The sequence below is a fragment of the Spermophilus citellus genome (genome assembly GCF_964194105.1).
Source record: "Spermophilus citellus genome assembly, chromosome: 11".
In the NCBI taxonomy this organism is placed as follows: Eukaryota; Metazoa; Chordata; class Mammalia; order Rodentia; family Sciuridae; genus Spermophilus; species Spermophilus citellus.
The window spans coordinates 72561407-72583524 of record NC_138192.1 but is presented as its reverse complement, the minus strand read 5'-3'; the positions used below and the strand labels follow the sequence as shown (position 1 = coordinate 72583524).

General features: G+C 38.5%; 1 protein-coding gene across 2 annotated transcripts in view; it reads right to left on the bottom strand.

Moving 5' to 3' along the window:
* The window catches only part of CERS6 (ceramide synthase 6), a 285324-nt gene that overhangs the window by 166763 nt on the left and 96443 nt on the right, over nt 1–22118 (bottom strand). For both annotated transcript variants that reach the window (XM_081261499.1, XM_081261500.1), the window contains exon 3: nt 15768–15898. In XM_081261499.1, the coding sequence (XP_081117625.1) occupies nt 15768–15898 (131 nt within the window). The remainder of the gene's footprint in view (nt 1–15767; nt 15899–22118) is intronic.

Here is a 22118-nt window from a genome sequence, read left to right as displayed (position 1 = left end):
CCTCTTCTAATTACCCACCCTTTTTCTGAATTTCCTTTTTATAACAAACTTCAGAAGGGTTCCCATATTTCTTTCTCCCCCTTTTCTGTTAGACTCTCTTAGGCAGAGACTTCACCCCTCTCCATTTAAACTGCTCTCTACAGACTCCAATGACTTCTGAGCTGTCACATGACCCATCACTAGTGTCAGACACAGTTGACCCTTAATGCCTCAGCTGTGGCTTCTTCGAAGTCACCTTACTTCATGGTCTCCTTCATCAGCACCTCCTCCACTCCAGTCTCTAACGTAGAGCACTGTACTCAGATGTTTTCTCCACCTCCCTTCTCTGTCTTTGTAATGACACATGGTTCAGGGCTCGCAATGCCACCTATTCACTGATGGTTGCCATATTTATTTCTTCAGGCTACACTTCCCTGAACTCTTTGTTCATCTACCCAGCTGCCTGTGGCACCCATCCACACCAATATCCCAGTTGCCTCTAACTAAATATGTCCAAAATCAAAACCTAAGCTTCTGCCGGATCTGCTCCTTCCTCATTTCTCATGGCTCACCTTCCTCCCAACGTTCAGGCAAACCCTGAAGGTCACCAGAGTCCTCACTGACTCTCCCAGTACACAACCAATCTCTCAGAAAATTCTGTTTACTCTACCTTCAAAATCCATCCAGGTGGGAAATGCCCACTATCTATGTATATGAGCTTGTGCAGAGGAAAACAGGAAGACTATGAGAGCAAGCATGGTGGAATGATGACAATGGTGAACCTGGGTGAAGTTTATACAGGGTTTCTTTACACTATTCTTGAAACTATAAATTTCAAGTGACTCCAAATTTTTTAAAAAGTCAAAATGAAAGAGAAAGACTTAGGAGGTAGAAGTACCAAATCTAACGCCCAAATTTTGATTGAATTCTACCTGGAAAGAAATACAAATATAAAAGACTTTGGCAGGAAGAGAATTGGGGAGGTTTGGATATGAGCTGTGTATTAGTTTAGTATGATAATGGAGTTCTGACTATGCAAAAGAACAGCCTCATTTTCTGAAGATGCATGCTGAAGCACAAAGTCTGACAATGTCTATGATTTACTTTGTTCAGGAAGCGAAGCTAAAGGTAAAGCAAACTTGTCAAAATGCTAATTAATGGATGTAACTAATGAGTATATGGTGCTCACTAAACTATGCTTCCTTCCTTCACATGTTTGAAATTTTTAGAAATTGAAATCTTGTTGAAATCCTGAATTGGCTCTCTGATTATTTCCACTGCCAACACCTAAGTTCAAGCCACTAGAATTCTCACCTAGATTATTTCAGTGGCCTTCCACCTGGTCTCTATGCACATCCCTAAATCACTCCAGCCCATCTGAACACATCAAGCCAGTATGATCCTGTTAAAATGGATGACATCCCTCCTTGGTTCAAAACCTTCCAAAGGTGTCAAGTCTCAAGCACAATAGCAAAGTCTTTTCAATGACCTATCAGGCTCTGCCCGATATGGTCACCTTCCCAGACCTCCCCCTCTACTTCTCTCTCACTCCAAACACCCTGCCCTTGCACAGGCCCAGTAAACTCCTTCTCAGGACACTTACAATTAATCCTCCTCTGCCTTGGATGAGGTTTTCTCACCTCTCTCAGGTCTTGGCCCAAATGCCTTCTTCTCACCACCCCTAAATTTTCATGCCCTGGCCAGTACACAAAAACTCCTGATCTTTCTTTCCAGCTTTCTTTTTCTCTATTGTATTTGGAGCCAACTGTCATGCTGCATATTTTACTTAACTATCTACTGTCTCCTTCCCTGATGAAATGTAAACCATATCCCAAGAACTTATAGGAAATATTGGCACATGATATGCACTCAAAATAAATGAAACAAATACATGGCAAATCAACTCTGGAAAGTTACTGGTCCCAAAACATGTATTCACTCATGTGATGCTCTGGAAGTATTTGCTGGGCACCTTTTGTATGCAGGCAGAGACCTAGGTGATGGGTATGTGAAGGGAGTTAAGAAAACTCCTTCCCAGAAGGAATTTACAGTCTAGTAGATAAAAATAACTATAAGTAAGAGCAACGACTTGTTGCCATTAGTAGTAAAGGTGTTACACAAACTAGGAAATTGTTGTTTATGCTTTGGGGAGGGAGAATGACAGTATGATGCCTCCTTCAAATAATAGGTGAGACCTCACAGGTTATAAGGATCCATTTCCAGGTCTCTGCTCTTCACTAGACACTCGGCATTGTGCCCGGCATAAAGTAGTCCCTCAATAAATAGCCACTGTGATGGAGGGGCAGGTATTTGTCAAGGGGTTAAAGAGGAGGAAGGGCATCTGAGGCTGTGGCAAGGGAGGAACATGAGTGAAGGCCAAGGGAGGAACATGAGTGAAGGCTGTACTTAGCGTGCAGCCATAGAGGCTTGGATTCTTATAAATCTTCACAAAATTCTTAGCAAAAACTTGAGATTTGTTCAAGAAGTGAGTCCACCTAGAGAAGGCCCTTCTGTGCTTTAAGTGATAATTACCATGCTTCTCCTAATAATCATCAGTATGATAATAGCAAACATTTAACAGGGGATCGAAAAGCACAAGTATTTTCTGTGTTGAGAACAACTCTAGAGAGGAGGGAAGGGAGGGATGGCCTCATCTTAAATTTGCAATACTATTTGGATCCATATTAAGTTCCAAGAAACTGATGCTGAGCAAGTTGAAAAGTGGCAGAAACAAACAGGTAGGGACATGGCACCCTGGGCCCCTTTGTGCTCTAACATCTTGACCTAAAAATGCAAACCTCCTTGTTCCACCACAAGGGCCTCGCCCTGCTGTTTAGATAAGTGAAGAACTGTGGTCAGAAGAGCTACTTTAAAAGTCAGAAAGCCAGAAAACCATGTTCTCCGCTCAGTGTCCAAGAAGTGTTTCTCTAAGGAAAGGAAAGGAAATATAATTATGGGGATTAGCTCCTTCTACAAAAATCAAATAATTATATCTCTTAATTATAAAATAATTATATCTGCCAAATAATTATATCTCTTAATTATAAAACCCAGATAAGACACATTCTAGTAATGTGTACCATCCAGTATTAAACAAGGTTGCAATAATATTTGGCTAGGTAGTGGAATTCAAATAGTTTCGCCAGCCTTTAACACACAGGACTCAGAATTGATTTTAAAAAAATAATAACTACTTTTATTATGCATTAGCCACAATCCAAGGTGTTTTCCATAAATTATTTTATTTAATCATTAAAATAACTCCACTAGGTTTTTGAGATTATTAATCCTGTTTAACAGACAAGAAAACTAAGGTTTAAAGGCTGAAGTAAAGAGAATGTCCTTTATCTAGGGGGGAAATGTCCTATATTTCTATTTAGCAATGCATATAGAACATAGCATAAGTAAATGTTCCAAAATGTTTATCATACACATTGGGAAAAAAATAGAAGATCCACTGTTAAAAAAAAATAGAAAATCATAGGTTAAGAGAAGCCCTTAGGTTTAATACACCAAAGGTTTAGCCAGCATTCATGTAAAAACTTTCAGATAAAATTCATTCTTGTAAAAAATAAAATACTTTTTAACTTTCCAGCTAAAATAATATTTTTATTTTTGAATCAAGCAAATAGAAATGATGCACATAAGTCCATTTTCTATTTCAGAACTAAAATCAAAAGGAACTGTGATCAGTTGAAGTTGGACACATTTCAATGACTAGAATTAAGAATTGGAAAGAAAAATCATAGATGAGAAGAACCACCTCAATGAATAATGGAAGAAAACCAAGGCTGTCTGTTGAAAAGGACATCTAAAAGGCAACTTTGGAAGAAATTCTGTATTTGGCTACTTCTTAAGATCTGCATGAGCCCATCTACCAATGCTGCAGGGACACTGTCTCAGGTTTTACCTCACAAATCACGGCATATACTAATGACACTCCTCATACAGGGAATATTTCACACTTGATTTCCATTTATTTTCTGAAAATAGTATCCCAATCTTCAGAATTCTTGACTGATATAAACCAAAAAGCACTACCACTATTCCTTCCCCATCTGCCCCCCTCCTATCCTGCCCTCACCCCTGACCTACCCTCAGAGAAGGGAGAACTAAAAGAAAGTTCAGAGAGGGGTTTGGCTGGAAGCCAGACCACAAGGTCACCCAATGACTTGGTGCAGAGATCACTTCAGGGCCAGGGAATTGCTGACACCCAAACCAATAAGGAACACAGTGAGGCTCAATGGTATGTACTTCATTGTAGGAAGGTCTGCGGAATCCTGTTAGAAGATGTTCACTTGTTATGGTATAGGGGTCATTAGTGGTGAATACTGTTCTTGCTGTCATAATTCAGCCTATAAAACTCAATATTAATTGTCCCCAAAGCATGCCTAAAATACATTTCACAAGAAGCTCGCTACACTGGCCAAAGTTTTAGACTTATGGCTCTCAAATCTGGTTTTCTGGCCCACAAGTACTCATTTACAAAGATTCACCCTGTGCCCAGGGACAGCAACATGCACCTATAGCTCCCTTCTAAATTGTCCTGCCTTCCCCTCCCTCCCTCCTAAACTGAACTCTAGAGAAAATATGTCCTTTTTGTCTTTAAATTCTGCAGCACTGCGTCCCTGCCACATAATTGGTCTTCTGTAACCATTTGGGAAATTAAAGTGAATTAAGTCCTGAAGGTACATAATTTGTTCCAGATTTTCTGAAACACTCCTGGTTGCAAATCTTCACTTGTCCCCAGAAACATTCAAGCGTACCCGTGCTTTTCTAACTGCATGTCCTGGTTTTGTTTTTTATTGGTGTTTGTTCATTTTCCCCTTGTCTTATGTTTTTAACAGTGGACCTTCATTGCAGAGGGCTGAGTTAATGGCATGCTAACAGTCATCATGGGTCCCAAACCCTAATTTTATTTTCTGTAAAATATGACAGAGGAGGTATAGCCAATCATGAGAAAATAACTTAATTTGGTCTTATTTCCTTTTCCTTTGGATGTCTGCAGTGAGGGAAGAGGGGAGAAAAGGCCATATTGCTGATTCTAGGCTCAACATTATCCTTTCCAGAAGATGAGATAAAGGCTGGAAGGCAGACTACACAGGGGTGGGAGAGTGCTTGCTCGAAACCATCTCTGTTATATATCTACTTACAAGAGATTTATTTTCAACAAGTAAGGTTTTGTGTTTTTTTAACACAAAAAAAAAATAAAGATTTCTAACTTAGTCAGACATTGGCATGAGGCACTGATAATACAAAGCCAGTTACATTCTTTAAATGAGTTGAGCAGTTAGGAAACACAAGATTTCTGTGAAAGCAGGAAAAGCAAGGACACTATGGAGCAGAAGGGCAGGTGGACCTAGATATTCAGAGGACACAGCCTCAGCTGGGCAAGTAGGGCCCAAGTTGCCTGTTGGCTCCCCCTTCCTCCTTGCCCACTCCAGGCTGACTGGAGTTCTCCAAAGACACCACATTCTTCCAATGATTTCTGCTCCCTGGAGCAAACTTTAAAGACCTTCCTGATCTTTCTCCACCTGGCCACAGAAATCATCCTTGAAAAATCAGATTGTCATTCCTTGGAAAGCCCATCCCCCTGCCTCCCTGTCCAGGACTATCAGAAAGGTTCAGTTGGTCTTCTCCATTAAAGTCAATCTGTTGGTTCTAGATGGTCAATCCAGTTCCATAGGTCCAAACAACTGGTTCCTTCAGTAGATACTTATTGTGGTCTTGTTGAGAGCCACGGCCAGGTCAAGATGGTGCCTGGCATTTTGCCAGAAGGGGCGGCTCCTGTTGCCTCAGGTGCCCACTACTTTTGAGTTCTCAGGAGTTCCCATTGAGCTCTCGCGGAGTTCGATTGGGTGGAGTTCGCGTGGGTTCGGGAATAAAGTTCATTCCTGCTTGAATCTACAAGTGGCTCGTGACCTCCAGGTTATTTGTGCCCAGCCAGACTGCGGCATGTTCTCACAAAACACCAGCCACTGTGCTAAACCATAGGAATGAAAATATGAACAAGATCCAGTACAAGAACCTAAGGTACTAACAGATTGATAGCATAGATAGATACAAGCAGTGGAATCAGCAAACCTCCAAGTGCTCAAGCAGAGAGCAACTGAAAGTGCTTTAGGTGCAGCAAGGAGAAAGCACAAAATCTAATCCCAGTGTTTTATAAACAGGTGAGGGAAAGAGGAGGCTACAGTGTGCATAACAAACACCAAAATGGCCCATTTCTACTCTGAATGCAGTTATATACAGTAATCCTGAGTTTTTGCTAACACTATGCATTTGAAATAACACAAGCCCTGAATGCAGGCAGAGCTGAGTACAAATCCAAGCTGCGTTGCTTAGTAGCTGTATGGTGCTGGGTCAGTACTCCACCTCTGCAGTCCCTTCAAGGGTAAGAAGGACTTTTAGGACCTAACATGTTACACAGGGTTGTTGTCTAGCTGTAGAGGTCCTATCACTGTATCCAGAATATGACACATCCTCAGTTAATCTCTTTCCCCTCTTTTATCAGGTTTTATGCTTCATGCCATCATTAAGTGCCCAGTATATGTGTAAGAAAACCTACTATTATATAATATATTAAAGCTGAAAATATGCAATTTCAGGACACCTGTGGCTAAATAAAGGGGTTATCTCAGGAGTTAACAGAGCCTAAAGAATTTGGCAGTATGGTCAAGACCTGAGCCTTTAATGCCAATTCCATGAACCTTGACCCCAGTGTCATGATATATGTGATGCCCAGCCATTCACCTCACTCATAATTTGTCCTCTGCAGGAACCTTTTTACAGAAAAGGCACCTGGCAACACAAAATGCCTTGCTAAGGGTAATATAACTTGAGCTAAATCATGAGCCAGGAATATTTGATTTTTACTCTCAAATTTGTTCAAGATCAATTGCCTCTTTAACCAATAAATATTACATTTAACAGCTAACTCCAAAGCCATGCTTACCTCCTGAGGCTGATCAGACTGTCCTGGACCTAACTGAGGTGGCCTCACTGAGGCCAGTCCCACTGAGTAGCAGTCTTTGTTCCTCCCTCCCTCCTGGTAGAGGCAAGCTGTGTCCTTCTCTGAATCACCTGGGCAAATTTTAAATCTCTGTGGTTCAAAGACATTCACTGTGTGTTCTGACATTTTTCATGTGGTGCCTCAAAAGCCTTGGCTTCTGCAGGCACAGCATGTATCGCTCCTTGCCAAAGTAGGACACCTTTTCTCTTCCACTTCTGTCATGCTGCTACACAGCAGCTAGTCAACGGTGCTGAGGCTCTGAACTCACACTGATTTTTGCATCTTTTTCTCCTGTGTGTAATGCCCAAATCGATAGTCCTGCAAATCCTCATGGATTCTGCCTCTGTGAGTTCCACAGAGTAAAAGAGCTTCATTCTATATTGAAAACCTGTTCTTGCATCTTCTTGAATTCCTCCTCCTCAAATGACAAAAACCAGAGCTGCCTCTTCTGGGGCTTTAGCTCTGAGGGGGCCTACTTCGGATGGAGGGTTATGACAGACTAATCACTATTTGCTGCTGCTTAGGTTACCCCAGCTTGACTAATGACAGAAAAGGGTGATGTTAAAGACAGTTAACACTTACTGCACCTTTACTAGGTGCAAGTCACCTTTCTATACATCTGAACTCATTTAGTGTACAACCACCTTATAGAGGTAGCCCCTATTAATATGCACATTTTACAAATAAAGAAAATAAATCTCAGGGTAGCAAAACAACTCTCCCAAATCCTGGGGCTTCATGTGAGAGAAGACTCAAACTCAGATTGCCTGGCTCCACGGCTCACCCTTTCACAACTACACTGCAGCAGTCCTGCTACAATCCTGTTATCAGGTATGTTCTGAAAACGTGAATGTCTTCCAGTGTAAGAATAACACAGATTCCCTGTTTGTTTATGAGTGATTTCATATGCCAAAAGCACTAGGTGAATGCAGAAAACTGCACTGGACTGGGCCAAATGGCCTGGGAATACACATGCATGCGTGCGCACGCGCACACACACACACCCCCATCTACTGTTACAACCTTCCCTCTGATTTCTGATCATCCTCTCTCCACCACTTCACAGTCATTCACAAGCTGCAACACTTTCAACACTGTTATGGACTGAACAGTGAAGCCCCCAATTTGTCGTTGAAACTGTACCTCTCTATGTGAGCATACCTGGAGACAGAGCCCATAAGGAGGTCATTAAGGTTAAATAGGGCCAGGAGGGTAGGGACCTAATCCAATATGATTGGTGTCTTTATAAGAAGGGGAAGGACACCAGTGATGCTCACCCAGAGGAAAGGTCAAGGAAAGAGACCTCAGACAAAAACAAACTCAACAACACTAAGATCTCAGACTTCCAGGCTCCAAAATTGTGAGAAAATAAGGTTTTGGTGCTTAAGCCACCCAACCTGTGCTCTTCAGTTAGGTCATCCCTGGAAAACTGGCATACCAACACCACATTCTACAAGTAAACATCAGGCCTTTTCCAATAAAAAAGGAGGTGCCATGTGTTGAAATATTTCTTAACCAGTTAGCATGTATAAAACCAGGCTACTGTTTTTATTAGATTCGTGTGTGTGTGTGTGTGTGTGTGTGTGTGTGTATGTGTGTGTGTGTGAGAGAGAGAGAGAGAGAGAGAGAGAGAGACAGACAGACAGACAGACAGACAGACTATGGAAATGTTTGAGTGTTATGCCCCTAACTCATTTTTCTCACAAGCCCTCTATTATTTTATTTTGTTTCATTATGCAATTTTGCACAGTACTGCCATTTTCTGAGGAAGGGACATCCTATTACAACTAAAACGACTGTGCTGCCACTAAGAGGTAAGCTACTTAGAGACACAAAAGATGAAGTATAAAACATAATGAATCCACTTTCTCCAGGACTCTAAAGAGGCAGCTTTGATAAAAGCGTAACTAGAGAAGTGCAGGTGGGAGCACACAGCTCTATATGTGCGTGTTTGTGGGGACACATATATGACACTATGTAAGTTAAAAATATTCAAGTATTGATGATCATTATTATCCAAAGTACAGGTATGAAGACATGAAAAAAAATTCAAGTATTTATTTCTGGGTAGTAGGCTGTGGAGTAAATTCACCCCATTATTTTTTTGGGGAACATTATACATGCTTTTATACATCCTTTATAACCAAAATCAATTATAATGATTTACATGACTGTTCTAAAACAAAAACAAATAACTTTTAAAGTAGATTAAACACAAAAGAAAAATGGAAAACAGGTTCCCTAAAATGACAGCTGAGTGTTAATAGAGAACATTAGGGCTTAATAAGTTTGGTTATTCCTGTATACATTTTCTCTTCTTTATCACCATCAAACTCCATGTTGGACAAAATTATTGGAAAATTATTAAATGAAAAAGGTCTTAGAAATTTAGTATCTTAAACAACAACAACAACAACTGAACAGTCAAATGTGAGCACAGCACAAAAGTACAAAGTATACAGCCAGCTTGACCAAGGTATGGCGTGTCTGATATTTTTAGAAAAAAAATCTGTTTTCCTTAATTAGCCAGTACACATGAATGAGAGGTCTAGCCATATGCCAACCAAGAATGTGAGAGCCTTGATCTAAATGAAAACCTGAGTTCCCTGGCCACAGATGGTAGGTCTAGAATAGAAAGAGGAGCCAAACTTCAAAAGCCTATTTGAGGCAAGAGTAGACTGTCCACAGTCCAGTTCATCAGTCTTTAGAACTTCTCTCAAGAAGATGCTACTGCCTTGAAGCTACTCACAGCTTCAGTGAGCACAAGGTATCTGCACACTCTCCAGGCACCACACGCTAGGAGTGCTGAAGACTGCCACACTGTTCCAGATCTCTTCTAATGTTTCTATTACACAATGGCACTCTGAGAAGTAGCTGACCATGCCTGGCACAGTAAGAATATGTTCTTTTTCTTGGAATGCTGAAAGAATCACCAAGAGCATTGTACCTCCAAGGCGGAGCTCAGCAAACTATGGCTTTCAGGACAAATCCAATCATCCATTGGTTTCTGTATGGCCCACAAGTTAAGAAGAGATTTTATATTTCTTAATGGTTGAAATTTTAAAAAACAATAAATACTTCTATGACACACCAGAATGATGCATTCAAATTTCAGTATCCATAAATAATGTTTTCTTGGAACTCAGCCACACACATTTGCATTGTCCCTGGCTGCTTTTGTGCTGCAAAAGCGGAACTGTAATTGCCACAAAGTCAATTGTGGTCTAAAATATTTTACTTTCTGACCATTTAGAAAGTTTGCTGACCTCTACCCCAAAGTTAAAACTGACCTGAATATAACTCACAAACTTAAAAGTGCTTAAAATAACAGACTTGAATGCTAAGACATTTGCTGAGCAATAAGTAGGCCTCTGTGTGCTTTGGATGACAGCAGGTGTTCACCAATCTAGGCACTGTTTTTGCATCAATGGGCAAACGTCCACTCCCATCACCATGACAGCAATAGCACAGCTCAACACTGAATTTTTCAAGAACTAAGACATGGTTCTCCTATTTTCTGATTTTTTTTTCCAGACATAGGAACAGCATCTAAACATTGCCGATCACAAACCCTAATACTGAAATAAGGAAGATGTCATTGTTCTGGAAGATAATATGTCCTCAAATATTGCATTGATCTTCAGGAGAATTTTGGCAGTGAATTTTGTAAAAGATGAATTTTGTAAAACATATTCTAATGGAGAAAATAATCAAAACTGAGTTTCCTCTCTGGCAAAACTTTATCCATCCTGAGTATAAAAGGTATGAAAACAGTTTACAAACATTAAGTTAGTGTTTGTACAAACAGGTGGCTGGGTATGGACGCTTAGTGAAGATGTTCTCCACATAATTTACTCTGATCAAGAACTGATTTGAAATCAAGGATTTGAGAGATTCAATTGCTGGTTTCATGAACAATCCCACTCCTATTCCTCTACCCAGACATCAGGCTCAACTTCCTTTCTGAGGTCACAAAACAGCAGGTGACTTACCTAAGTAAAAAAACGCTCTTTGTATTCACAGAGCCTGTAGAGGTGGCTTGAGGGCAACTGATTCAAGTGAGAACTGATGAACTGTCCTGAATTCAGCGATATCATAAATTTGACAACTATAATACTTCTGTGCAGAATTAAGATTTCAAAAGGGTTTGCCACTGTACAGAAGTGTTCAAATACAGAAGCATATGGGGTAGTTTTAATCCACATAAACTCTAAATTTTGGAATGCCTGAAGAAAGGGGATCTTGGGCCCTCATCTTACACAACATAAGGCACTATCACTTCTGTACCATATGGAGAAAACTTCAGTTCACATAAATCAGTGCTAATCTGTGACATGTGAATATTTCTTACCCTACACTTTAAGGTTATCATATGGGGAGTCATACTTCCAGGCACCTGGAGACTGTTTAAGTGAAAGCCATATATAATATTTAACTCCCTGACATGTGCTATTAAACATGCTACATGATATTCAAAAACAATGAGTCAAGGAAACCATTCATCCTAACATCTCTGCCTCTTCCTGCTTCATCTTGCAGATATATACATATCTCAGATACAGCTTATTTTATATGGTCCTGAATAACAAAACCTAGAGCTCTGATGCAGCTGTTGGAGAAGTATGGCAAAGCTGCAGCATGATCCCAACCAGCACTGGCTTCTATCAGAATCACTTTCTCCAAAAATGTCTCACATGACATCTCATTGTCATAAATACTTCACTCTCTCTTGAAAATCTCTATTGCAGTTGCCAATAAGGATTTAAATGCTGCTGGAAGAAAGAGTCATCAAAAGTGACACAACTTTGAATGACTGACACCAAGTGACAGGGAAAGAAATCACAGCCATGTTTCTGTGCATTATTCACCAAATGTTGCTCTTCATTAGATGGGTGTGCCCAGCGCTGGGCGTGTTGGCAGATGCATACCAGCACTGTCTGGCATGCCTACGGGTGCTATTATACACTGATGAGCGATGAAACACAATTTCCTTGAAGGGACTCTTTATAGTTTGGTACTATAGTTATAATCACTAAATTTTCTGCTTTCTAGTTTGATTTTTAGTATTTCTAAATAGCAGGCATCTCTCTTTTTAACCAGAAATGTGACAGATGTACTTGGAACATTTATTTAAACAAACAAACAAATAAATAAACAAACAAAAAAATCTGAAAATGTCCAGACCCTCATCTGTATCATCTTACTGAATCAGACGCCCTGGGGTGGAACTTGCATGTGAATTTTGAAAAACTCACTGATTATGAAATACTTTCCTGGTTAAGAACAACCATTCTAGATTATTTTTATAGACAAATGACTATGTCACATACATGTGCCTACACAGTCTGACGTAATTCTATTTTGTTCCTTGTGGTATTTTTCTAAATATTCTCCTTTGCAATCCAATTCTTTACTCTGAATTTGTTTGTTTGTTTGTTTGCTCTGGTATTTGTTTTTGAGACAGAGTCTTGCCGTTACCCAAGTTGGTCTTGAACTCATGTATTCAAGTGATCCTCTCACCTCAGCTTCCTGAATCACCAGGACTATACAGCACCACACCCAGCTCTTTCCTTTGAATTCCTTCTTTTAAATTGCCAAAGGGCTATTCAGAGTCAGGAAACTGGCCTGTAAAAATTTTATGTTAAGTCAGTGTATTGGCACTCTTCAGTGTTGAGACCAAGTGGCAACTGAGATCAGCCACTCCCTCCAGAACAATTCCATTTTAACATTCAGTCATTTAATAAATATGTATTCAGTAGAGTGTGTGTGTGATGGTAAAGGTGAAGAAAAAAGGAGGAGGAACGAGGCATGGCCATCGTGCTCTTCGGTGAACACTTATGATAAAACTGGTAGCAATGATAGCCAGGTAAGAACAGTTAAGTAATCACAAAATTGCATATGATTCAATATTAAAGCACTACTTGCAATAAGTGCTCACAGGAATCAGGAGAACTATTACTTACTCTAGACCCAGCAGTCAGGCCACCTTTCAGAAAGGGCCTGACAATTGAGAAATGGGTAGGGGATAAATGGGTGGGGCAGAGGAAGCGGGTGCTCTATGCTAGGAACACTGCAAACTGAGGCAGGAGTGAACGTACCATGTATAGTGAAAACACAGCCTTCTGGAAGAAGAGGTCACTGCAGTGACTAACATCAAACATACAAATGCCAGAATCTGATTATCAGCTAAGGAACTTAATATTTATCCTAGAGTTATAAGATAATCATCAAGGTTTTAAAACAGCAGAACATGGGGATAGTAGTATTTTAGGACACTAGGGTGGAGGGTAACAAACAAATGCCTATGAGTTTGAGGGATAATAAGGAAACCTATGGGAGCTATCAGGATCTGTGCTATCGTGGTGGATTTACAAAGAATTAACGGAACCCGGTGGCACGTTGATTTCGGTTTCCAGCCTGTTTGTTATGAAACACAGGCATACAGACAGACAATGCAAGAAGAATAGAAATATATCAGAGTTGCAGAATGATGCCTTAGAAGAAACATCTTCCCTAAACACGTGGCTCTGGAAGAAGATGGTTAAAGTAAATAATTTCTACACAGAGAATAGAAGGTAGAGTAAGACACACAAAGAGGCTGAATCTAGAGAAGCAGCACATCAAAGACCACAGGAGAAAAACAGACTAATTCAAATAAGAGTCCTTGGAAAGAGAAGAATCTACTGGCAACCCAGAAGCCAAAGAAAAAGAGAATGACAGAAGAAGAGCTCATAAATACCATCTCATGCAACACAGCAATCAAAGGCCACAGGCGTTGACCAAGTAATCCCAGCAACCCCCACATGTCTCCAAACCATAGTACTTTTTTTTTAATCTTCATTATTGAATGTTGATACCAATCGCTTAACACATATATAAAATTATTGTCAATTTTTAATTTCTTTTTAGTTGTAGATGGACATAATCTCTTTATTTATTTTTACATGTTGTGTAGGATTGAACCCAGTGCCTCACACATGTGAGGCAGGTGCTCTATCACTGAGCTATTGCCCTGGTCCCATATATAATTATTTTTAAATATCTATCATCAACTCATAAGATTTTGGTCTTATCTTTTTGACACAGAGATAATAAACTTCTTGGGAGAAGAGATCACAGTGTGCACTTTATATACTACCTCCTCCCTACCATTTGCCTCCACATTACCATGCCTCTAGCAATCATTTTGAAATATTTTTAATTGAATGTGACTATGACTGTCCTTTTTATTGAGATACATCGGTCAGAAACAGTTATAGTCAAGGAAGAGACACAGACATGAGACCAATGTTGGCCTTTGCTACTCAAATGTGGTCCACTGGACCAGCATCATCAGCATCAACTGCAAATTGGTTATGAATTCAGAATCTCAGCTGCCATTCCAGACCAAGTAAATCAGAATATAACAAGATCCCCAGATGACTGGTGCCTATGTACACTCATATTTGAAAAAAAAAAAAAACTGCTATAAAGTCAGCATAGAAGGGGTAGGACTAAGTTACCGAAGAAGTTAGTTGGAAGAGGGCCCATGACTTTGAGCATGTGGGTATATACCAAGGCTTAACTTCACCGCTCCTCAGACCCATGGCTCAGTGAGGGAGCCCAGGCCTTTGACATACACAGCAGGACCAGGTCAGGAAGCAAATCCAGCTTTTGATCATGAGCCCAGATGCATAAATCCTTCCATAAATTACTGCTCAGTTTAATTATAGGAAGGGTTTTGCAGATTGTATCAGCTTGGTTGTTTTTCTATATTTTATAAATATTCTGACCTCTAAACATCCTATTTAGGATCTACGTATTTACCCAGGCTTAGGAATTCTGATTCTCATTAATTCTCCTATAATGTTAAGTTTCCCTCTAAATCTTAGATTGCAGTTGCTAAAATACTTTTTTATGCTCTCAACCTAAAAATGCAACTCTCACCCCAAATGGAAAGGGTCTAAAATTAAGATTCTTATACTGACAGCTCTACTGTTAAATGAACAGGTATCAGGAAAAAGCTCCCTAAAGAAAGAATTGTTGGACAAAGGAATAGTCGTATTCTAAAAGGTGAAGACCAAATGGGGTGCTGACTTCCAAGGCAGTTTCCCATTATTGGGGATGTGCTCAATGCTTCAGTATTTCTTCCTCTGATTTTTCCTAAGTATACTGAATATCACCATTTGAAGATATCACTATGCTAAAAGAGTTCTATGTGGTCTTATTATTTCTAACAGCTCTACTGACACATAATTTATACACCATGAAGTTCACATTTCGGAAATGGATGAGATTCTCATTCCGTCCCCTACCTTCGAGCAATGCTTCATTAAACTCACCCAGGAACAGAACATAGCCATTTCTTAAATCTTCAGCAATGTAGGACATTGTTATAACCCTCTGATAATATATTCTAATATCTCAGTTTTTATCAGTGGAAACATGTCTTGACCAAATCCCTTCTTTAAAATTCAAACTCTCAGCTTCCATAAAAGTAATGACTTGTAATACAATATTTTAAAGATGTCTGGTTTAAAATACCATGGTAGGCCCTTGCAATCTAAATTATTTTGCAGGAACTCCATTAGGAAGTGAACTTATTTACTGTGTTCAAAGCAGAAATCTCAAATCTTACAAGCAAGTGTCCCCCATTTTTCCTGAACTACTTTCCACCAGATGACATGCTTTCTAAGGGCTGCTGGATCCTGTGTGTATCTGTTATTCTTTACCTGTGGGATAGCATGAAGACAAAGGTAGGTTTCTCTTTCAAGAAAAAAAAAAAAAAGCTACTCACATGCTCTCACAGAATCTCGTCAGGGTGCTGGGCTTCTCCTGATTGCGCCGCTGTCGAAACCAGCGCTGAATGCTTCGCACATCCCAGTCCAGTTGCTTGGAGAGGCCCTCCAGTCTCTTCTCATCAGGATGCTATAAAACAAGTTGCCAAAAAAATTATTTTCAATACGCTTTCACTTTCACCTTAAAACAGATCCTTGTGCATGTTTGGGTTTTTGATTGTTTTCCTGTTTATACCTGCTACTGAGATTTCTGTATTTACCACTGAGCATCTAGGCCTTCCATTAGCAGAATGAACAGAAATAACCACAAGGTTACTCATTATGAAATAAGATGGGAAAATATGAATCTTGTTCTGTTGCTTGCACTTCTCCTTATCAGCAATGCACTTTGTTAGAGGCAACTCAGACTGGATGAACAGCCAACCGGCTGAGTCTGCTCCATCAGCCTTCAAGGAAAGAGAGCCCAAAGCAGAACTTTCCAAGAGGCACCATCTGAATATTTCACTTTCTTGGGGGCTGGGGGGAAAGCTGTGCATACCTATTGCATATCTGGATAATGGAGGACAAACAAAAAGCACGGAAAAAAAAATCCCAAAATGCCTACTGTCCCATTTCTACTATCAAACATGTTCTCCCTCCCCACTCCTTCCCCATTCTTCACGCATTCCTCTTCTACTCATTTTCTTGGTCATTCCTTTTGACCACGAATCCCACATCAAGTCTTTTTCTAATACTATGCATTACCTGAAGAAGTAAAGTAGGTGGAGAGGACAGAACTGGCCCTGAAATGACAGGTATATAGCTTCAATTCCTCAACTCCATTCACTTCTCTGAGCTTCTGTTTACTCATCTATAGAAGTAAGGGTTGAAGACAGGGGCTATAGCTCAGTAGTAGAATACTTGCCTAGCATGCACAAGTCCCTGGATTCAATCCCCAGCACTGTTAATAATAATAATAATAATAATAATAATAATAATAATAACAACAACAACAACAATAACTTATCAACCTAAATGTGATTATGGTAAGAACTAAATGTGAAAATGTTTGTAAAATTAGTTTTTTTCTTTTTTCTCATCTCTCTTCAATGTTAGAGAGCAGTCTGCCAAAAATCTTTGAGTGTGCCCTGCTATTCAACAAAAGCAGGCCAAGTGAGTTCTATTTCTCTATTCTATTTTTGCTTTGATATTCATGGTCAGAGAAAATAATCAAAAGGGGAGGAGGAGCAGGTGTAGTGGAGGACGCCTGTAATCCCAGCAGCTTGGAAGGCTGAGACAGGAGAATCGCAAGTTCAAAACCAGCCTCAGCAATGGAGAGGTGCTAAACAACTCAGTGAGACCTTGTCTCTAAATAAAATACACAATACGGCTGGAGAGGTGGCTCAGTGGTTGAGTGCCCCTGAGTTTATTCCCCAGTACCAAAAAAAAAAGGGCAGGGAGAGGCAGGATGGCCACCCCTCAAGTTTTATGTGTGTAATATACACATAAAACCTGTTTTTCTCTTATGGTTGGCATTTTTTAAATTTTTACTTATTTTTATTTATATATGACAGCAGAATGCATTACAATTCTTATTACATATATAGAGCACAATTTTTCATATCTCTGGTTGTATACATAGTATATTCACACCAATTTGTGTCTTTATACATGTACTTTGGATAGTAATGATCATCACATTCCACTTCTGCCCCATCTAGAGTTGGTCTATTCCTCCCATGCTTCTGCTCCCTATCCCACTATGAATCAGCCTCCTTATGTTAAAGAAAACATTCAGCATTTGGTTTTTTGGGATTGGCTAACTTCACTTAGCATTATCTTCTCTATCTCCATCCATTTACCTGCAAATACCATGATTTTATTCTCTTTTATTGCTGAGTAATATTCCATTGTGTATATATATGCCACATTTTTTTTATCCATTCATCTATTGAAGTGCATCTAGATTGGCTTCACAGTTTAGCTATTGTGAATTGTGCTGCTATAAACATTGATGTGGCTGTGTTCCTGTAGTATGGTGTTAAAATCATATGATCATCTTAATAGACACAGAAAAAGCATTTGACAAAATACAGCACTCCTTTATGTTCAAAACACATAACATCTTTCTAAAAGCATCTCAAGCAACTCAAGGGGTTTGTTTACCCCAAAAAGTTAACCTATTGAAACCCTAATCTCCAACGTCATGGTATTAAGAAGTGGAGCCTTTGAACAATTAGTACACTTAAAAGAAAAGACACCAGAGTGCTTACCCACGTGCATGTGCTCTCTCTCTGTGTCCCTCCCTTGCCCTCCTCCCCTGGCCTCCCAACTCTTGCTATATGAGGAAGTGGGCTTTCATCAAGAACTTGACCATGCTGGCACCCAGAGCTTAGACCTCCACTCTTCAGAGCTGTGAAGAATAAATAAATGTTGCTTAAGCCATCTAGTCTGTGGTATTCTGTTGTGGCCTCGTGAGCTGATTAAAGTAGTCAAGACACCCAGAAAACACACCTAGTGGACTCAGGGTACAAAATATGCTGACCTGTGCCTATAAATGTTACTTGCCAACTTTCCACTGGCATGTGCCTGAGCCCTTTCTCATAGTAATGACACCACCCACATTCTCATGTCTCCCCTAATAAAAAATATTGAAGGGAAAAGAAAAACAAAAACAAAAATAAAAATGCCTACAACACATCTTGGCTATAACATTTCCCTAAATAAACTAATTTTTAATTTCAATTTATTTTCTAATTTATTAATAGAAAATATTCCTATGCCTCACAAATTTTAAATTGTCCAAAGTTTTACCTTTGTTCCTGTTCTTTAAATCTCTCCTTTCCCTTCTTTAAAAGGCAACCATAGTTATTAAATCAGTTTCTTTCCAGTTATTTTACATAAGTAAAAGCAAAATTGAATGTGCCTGATCACACAAATGGTCACACTGTGGACTTTGTTCTAGACTTCGTGTTTTCCACTTTACAAATATTTCCATATCAGTGTACAGAAATGCTCTTATTCTTTTGTAGAATGGTAGAGATATACTATAATTTACTACCCATTCTGCTGTGAACACACATTTAAGTAGCATCCAAACTTCTGCTACAAACAATGCTAAGGTAAATAAGCTTGCCATGAGTCATTTTGTACAGGTTTATCTGTGGGATCTCTTCCTCAAAGTGAAAGTTGTTGATCAAATGCATCTGTGTTTTGGTATCTTATTTCCCTATTAAGAAAGTACTCTCACTGGAGATTTTATCAACTTATACTCTCACAAGCAGGAATATCCATTTCCTAAGTCTCTTTAAGAGAACAAGATGTCAAGCTTCTTTATTTTTTCAGCCTGATATATTAAAAATAGTATCTTGGTATACCTTTGATTTTCCCCCCTTTATGAGATAAGCATCTTTACATACATTTTAAAAATCACCTGCATTTCACTTTTTCCTAAAGAGTATGGTCATGTCTTATTGCTTAATTTTTTTTTTAGTCTGTTGGGATTTTCTTCATTGATTTGTAGGATTTCTTCATTTATTAGGGTGGTTGCACTCTTTTCTGTACTGTAAGTTGCATGTTTTTTTTTTAACCATTATGTCATTTGTGTTTTAAAATTTGCTGATGTGCTGTTTGCTTGTTTTTTATTTGTAGATGGTTGCTAAATGCAATAGTTTCTAAATTCCAAATGTCATTAAAACTCTCCCACGTTTTCATCTAATACACTCAAGGTTTTGATGCATTGGCATTTTTACTGCATTTAGAAGATATGCTGCCATTCAGTGTGAGTTATAAATCTAACTTTCTTTCTTTCCAAATGGCCACCCTAAATCCCAGTATCATCACTCCTCTTTTCCCCACAGAATAACCAATCTACTCCTTCACTGTCTATGTGCCAGTCATATGCAGTCAGTTTTCTCAGAAGTCTTTATTTATTTTTCTGTGTGAGTTTTAGAATTAACTTGTCTATTTTCAAAATGAACAAGTGGTCAAACAAACAAACTTGTTTGTATTTTAAATAAGATCATACCAATTTCTTAAATTAACATAGGGTGAAATAACATTATCATTCAATTTGTTTTTTGTGTCCATCAAGAATGTTTGAAAAATTTCCTCATACAAGTCTTACACATACTTTGTTCTTTATTCCTGTGGATTTTTTTTTTTGCTTGTTTCTCTTGTAAATAAGTTGCTTTCTTATAACCTTTTAACTGTTTCTTGTTTGCATGTATATGAGAGCTACTGGATTTTGGTTACTGATTTTGTATTAAAATTTCATATTTTTTTGTGATACTTTTGCATTGGATACAATCACATAATAGTCCATTACTGGAATATAAGATCCATATTCAATGAAACATTTCAGTATCTTTTTTCATCAAGACCTAGTTTATAGTGGAACTCAATGGATACATCTTCAAATAGCAATAGTTTCACCTCCTTCTTCCTAATTTTCAGGATCATTTTTCTTTCTCTTACCTATGTGCTAGTTCAATGTAAAATGTGGCACAACACAGAACAATAGTTATAAGAGGCACTCCTATCTGTTCTGGACTTTAGTGGAAATACCTTTAGTTTTCTGTTAAGCAAGAGGCCAGAATGGGGACTGAGATACAAATATATTTGCATGTAAAGCACCCGTCCCTAGTCACATAATTTTATTTTATTTTTCATTTTTTTTAGAATTTTTTTTATTGATTATTTAAAACATTACATAGCTCATGATATATCATCTTTCATACATTTGACTCAAATTGGGTTTTGAACTCCCATTTTCACCCCAAATACAGATTGCAGAATTACATCTGTTACATATTCACATTTTTACATAATGGCATATTAGTGACTGTTGTATTCTGCTACCTTTCCTATCCCCTACTATCCCCCTCCCCTCCCCTCCCCTCCCATCTTCCCTCTCTACCTCCTCTGCTGTCATAATTTTATTTTAATAAAAAAGATGTTAGGACTTAGTAATCATGCAGCATCATGTATTTTGTTTTTTCTCCTCAGATGTTTGTTTGTTTACTGTGCTGGGGACCAAACCCAGGACAAGCACTATAACAATTTACCTGCAATCCAGCCCACCTTAGATGTACTAGTATGGTGAATTACATAGGTTATTTTAAAAATATCCAATACAGGGAAGGCCTTGCAATCCTAGAATAAACTCTATTTGGTGATGGCAAATAATTCTTTTAATGTGATACCATCATTCAGCTTTCCTCACTGAAAACTAGATTCTGTTTGCTAATCTTTTATTTTAAAATGATCATCAATATTAGTGAGTAAGATTGGTGTCTATTATTTTGGCGGGGATGGGGAGGGCTGTTGAGAATTTTGTCAGGCTTTGATATGAATGTTTTATTGCCACATCAAAAGAGAGTTGGATGACTTTTCAAATTTTCTGTGCTATGATAGAGTTTAAGAGAATTAAACAGCTTTGAAGATGTTAGAATTCTTTTGCAAGACAGATTTGTTAGTTTGCTTGACCACAGTAACCATTTCACCATGTATATCAAATATATATGTGTTGTATAGGAACATATTTTGATATGCATATTGCATACCTTAAATATATACAATTCAAAAAAGAGAAAGGGCAAATATAGTTTCTGATACATTAGGTGTGAATTTAGGCATTAACCCACCTTAGCAATGCTAATCATCTGAGCAATAAAAAAAAAAACATGCCCATATGTTCAATAACTGTTTCGTCAGAATGAGAAAGAAAGAATAAAAAAGAGATCTATTTTTTTTTTGTTAGATCATCTGAGCTGGCTATGTTTTTGCAGTTTTGTTTTTTAAGTACACAGAGAAAATTATGATTTTTCTAGAATAATTATTTCATCATGAAAATAATTTTTATTCTTGGCTTAAGTAAATCAGTTGATGGACTGTGAGGCCAATGTCTGACATGGAGCATGCAGGTGAAGGGGTACAGTAAGCAGGGTGAAGGGCAAGGCTACTCCCAGCAAACTCCTGCCCCCACCCTCAGCTCCTTATATCTTATTTTTAATCTGAGAATAATTTCTTTTTTTTCAAGTTTTCCCATTTTGTTTGTCCCTCAATTTTTCTCTGCTTCTGTTGGTTATCAATTATTATATCACTATTTGTGCTTGCTTAGTCTTTTTTCTTTATGGGACTGATTTTCTATTACAAAAAAACTAAACCAGTGAAGTGCTTTCAGATCAAAATTTCTTAATTCTATTGTTTTGCTAACTCATTAATTTTGGCTTTTATTTTTATTGTCTCTGCCTTTTGCTTATCTCCATTTATTTTGTTGTTCTTTTTCTAATGTTTAAAGTGGCAATTTTTTCATATATTCATGAGTTTTCAGCTGAGCACTATTTGGCATGGCACAAATAAGTACTGCT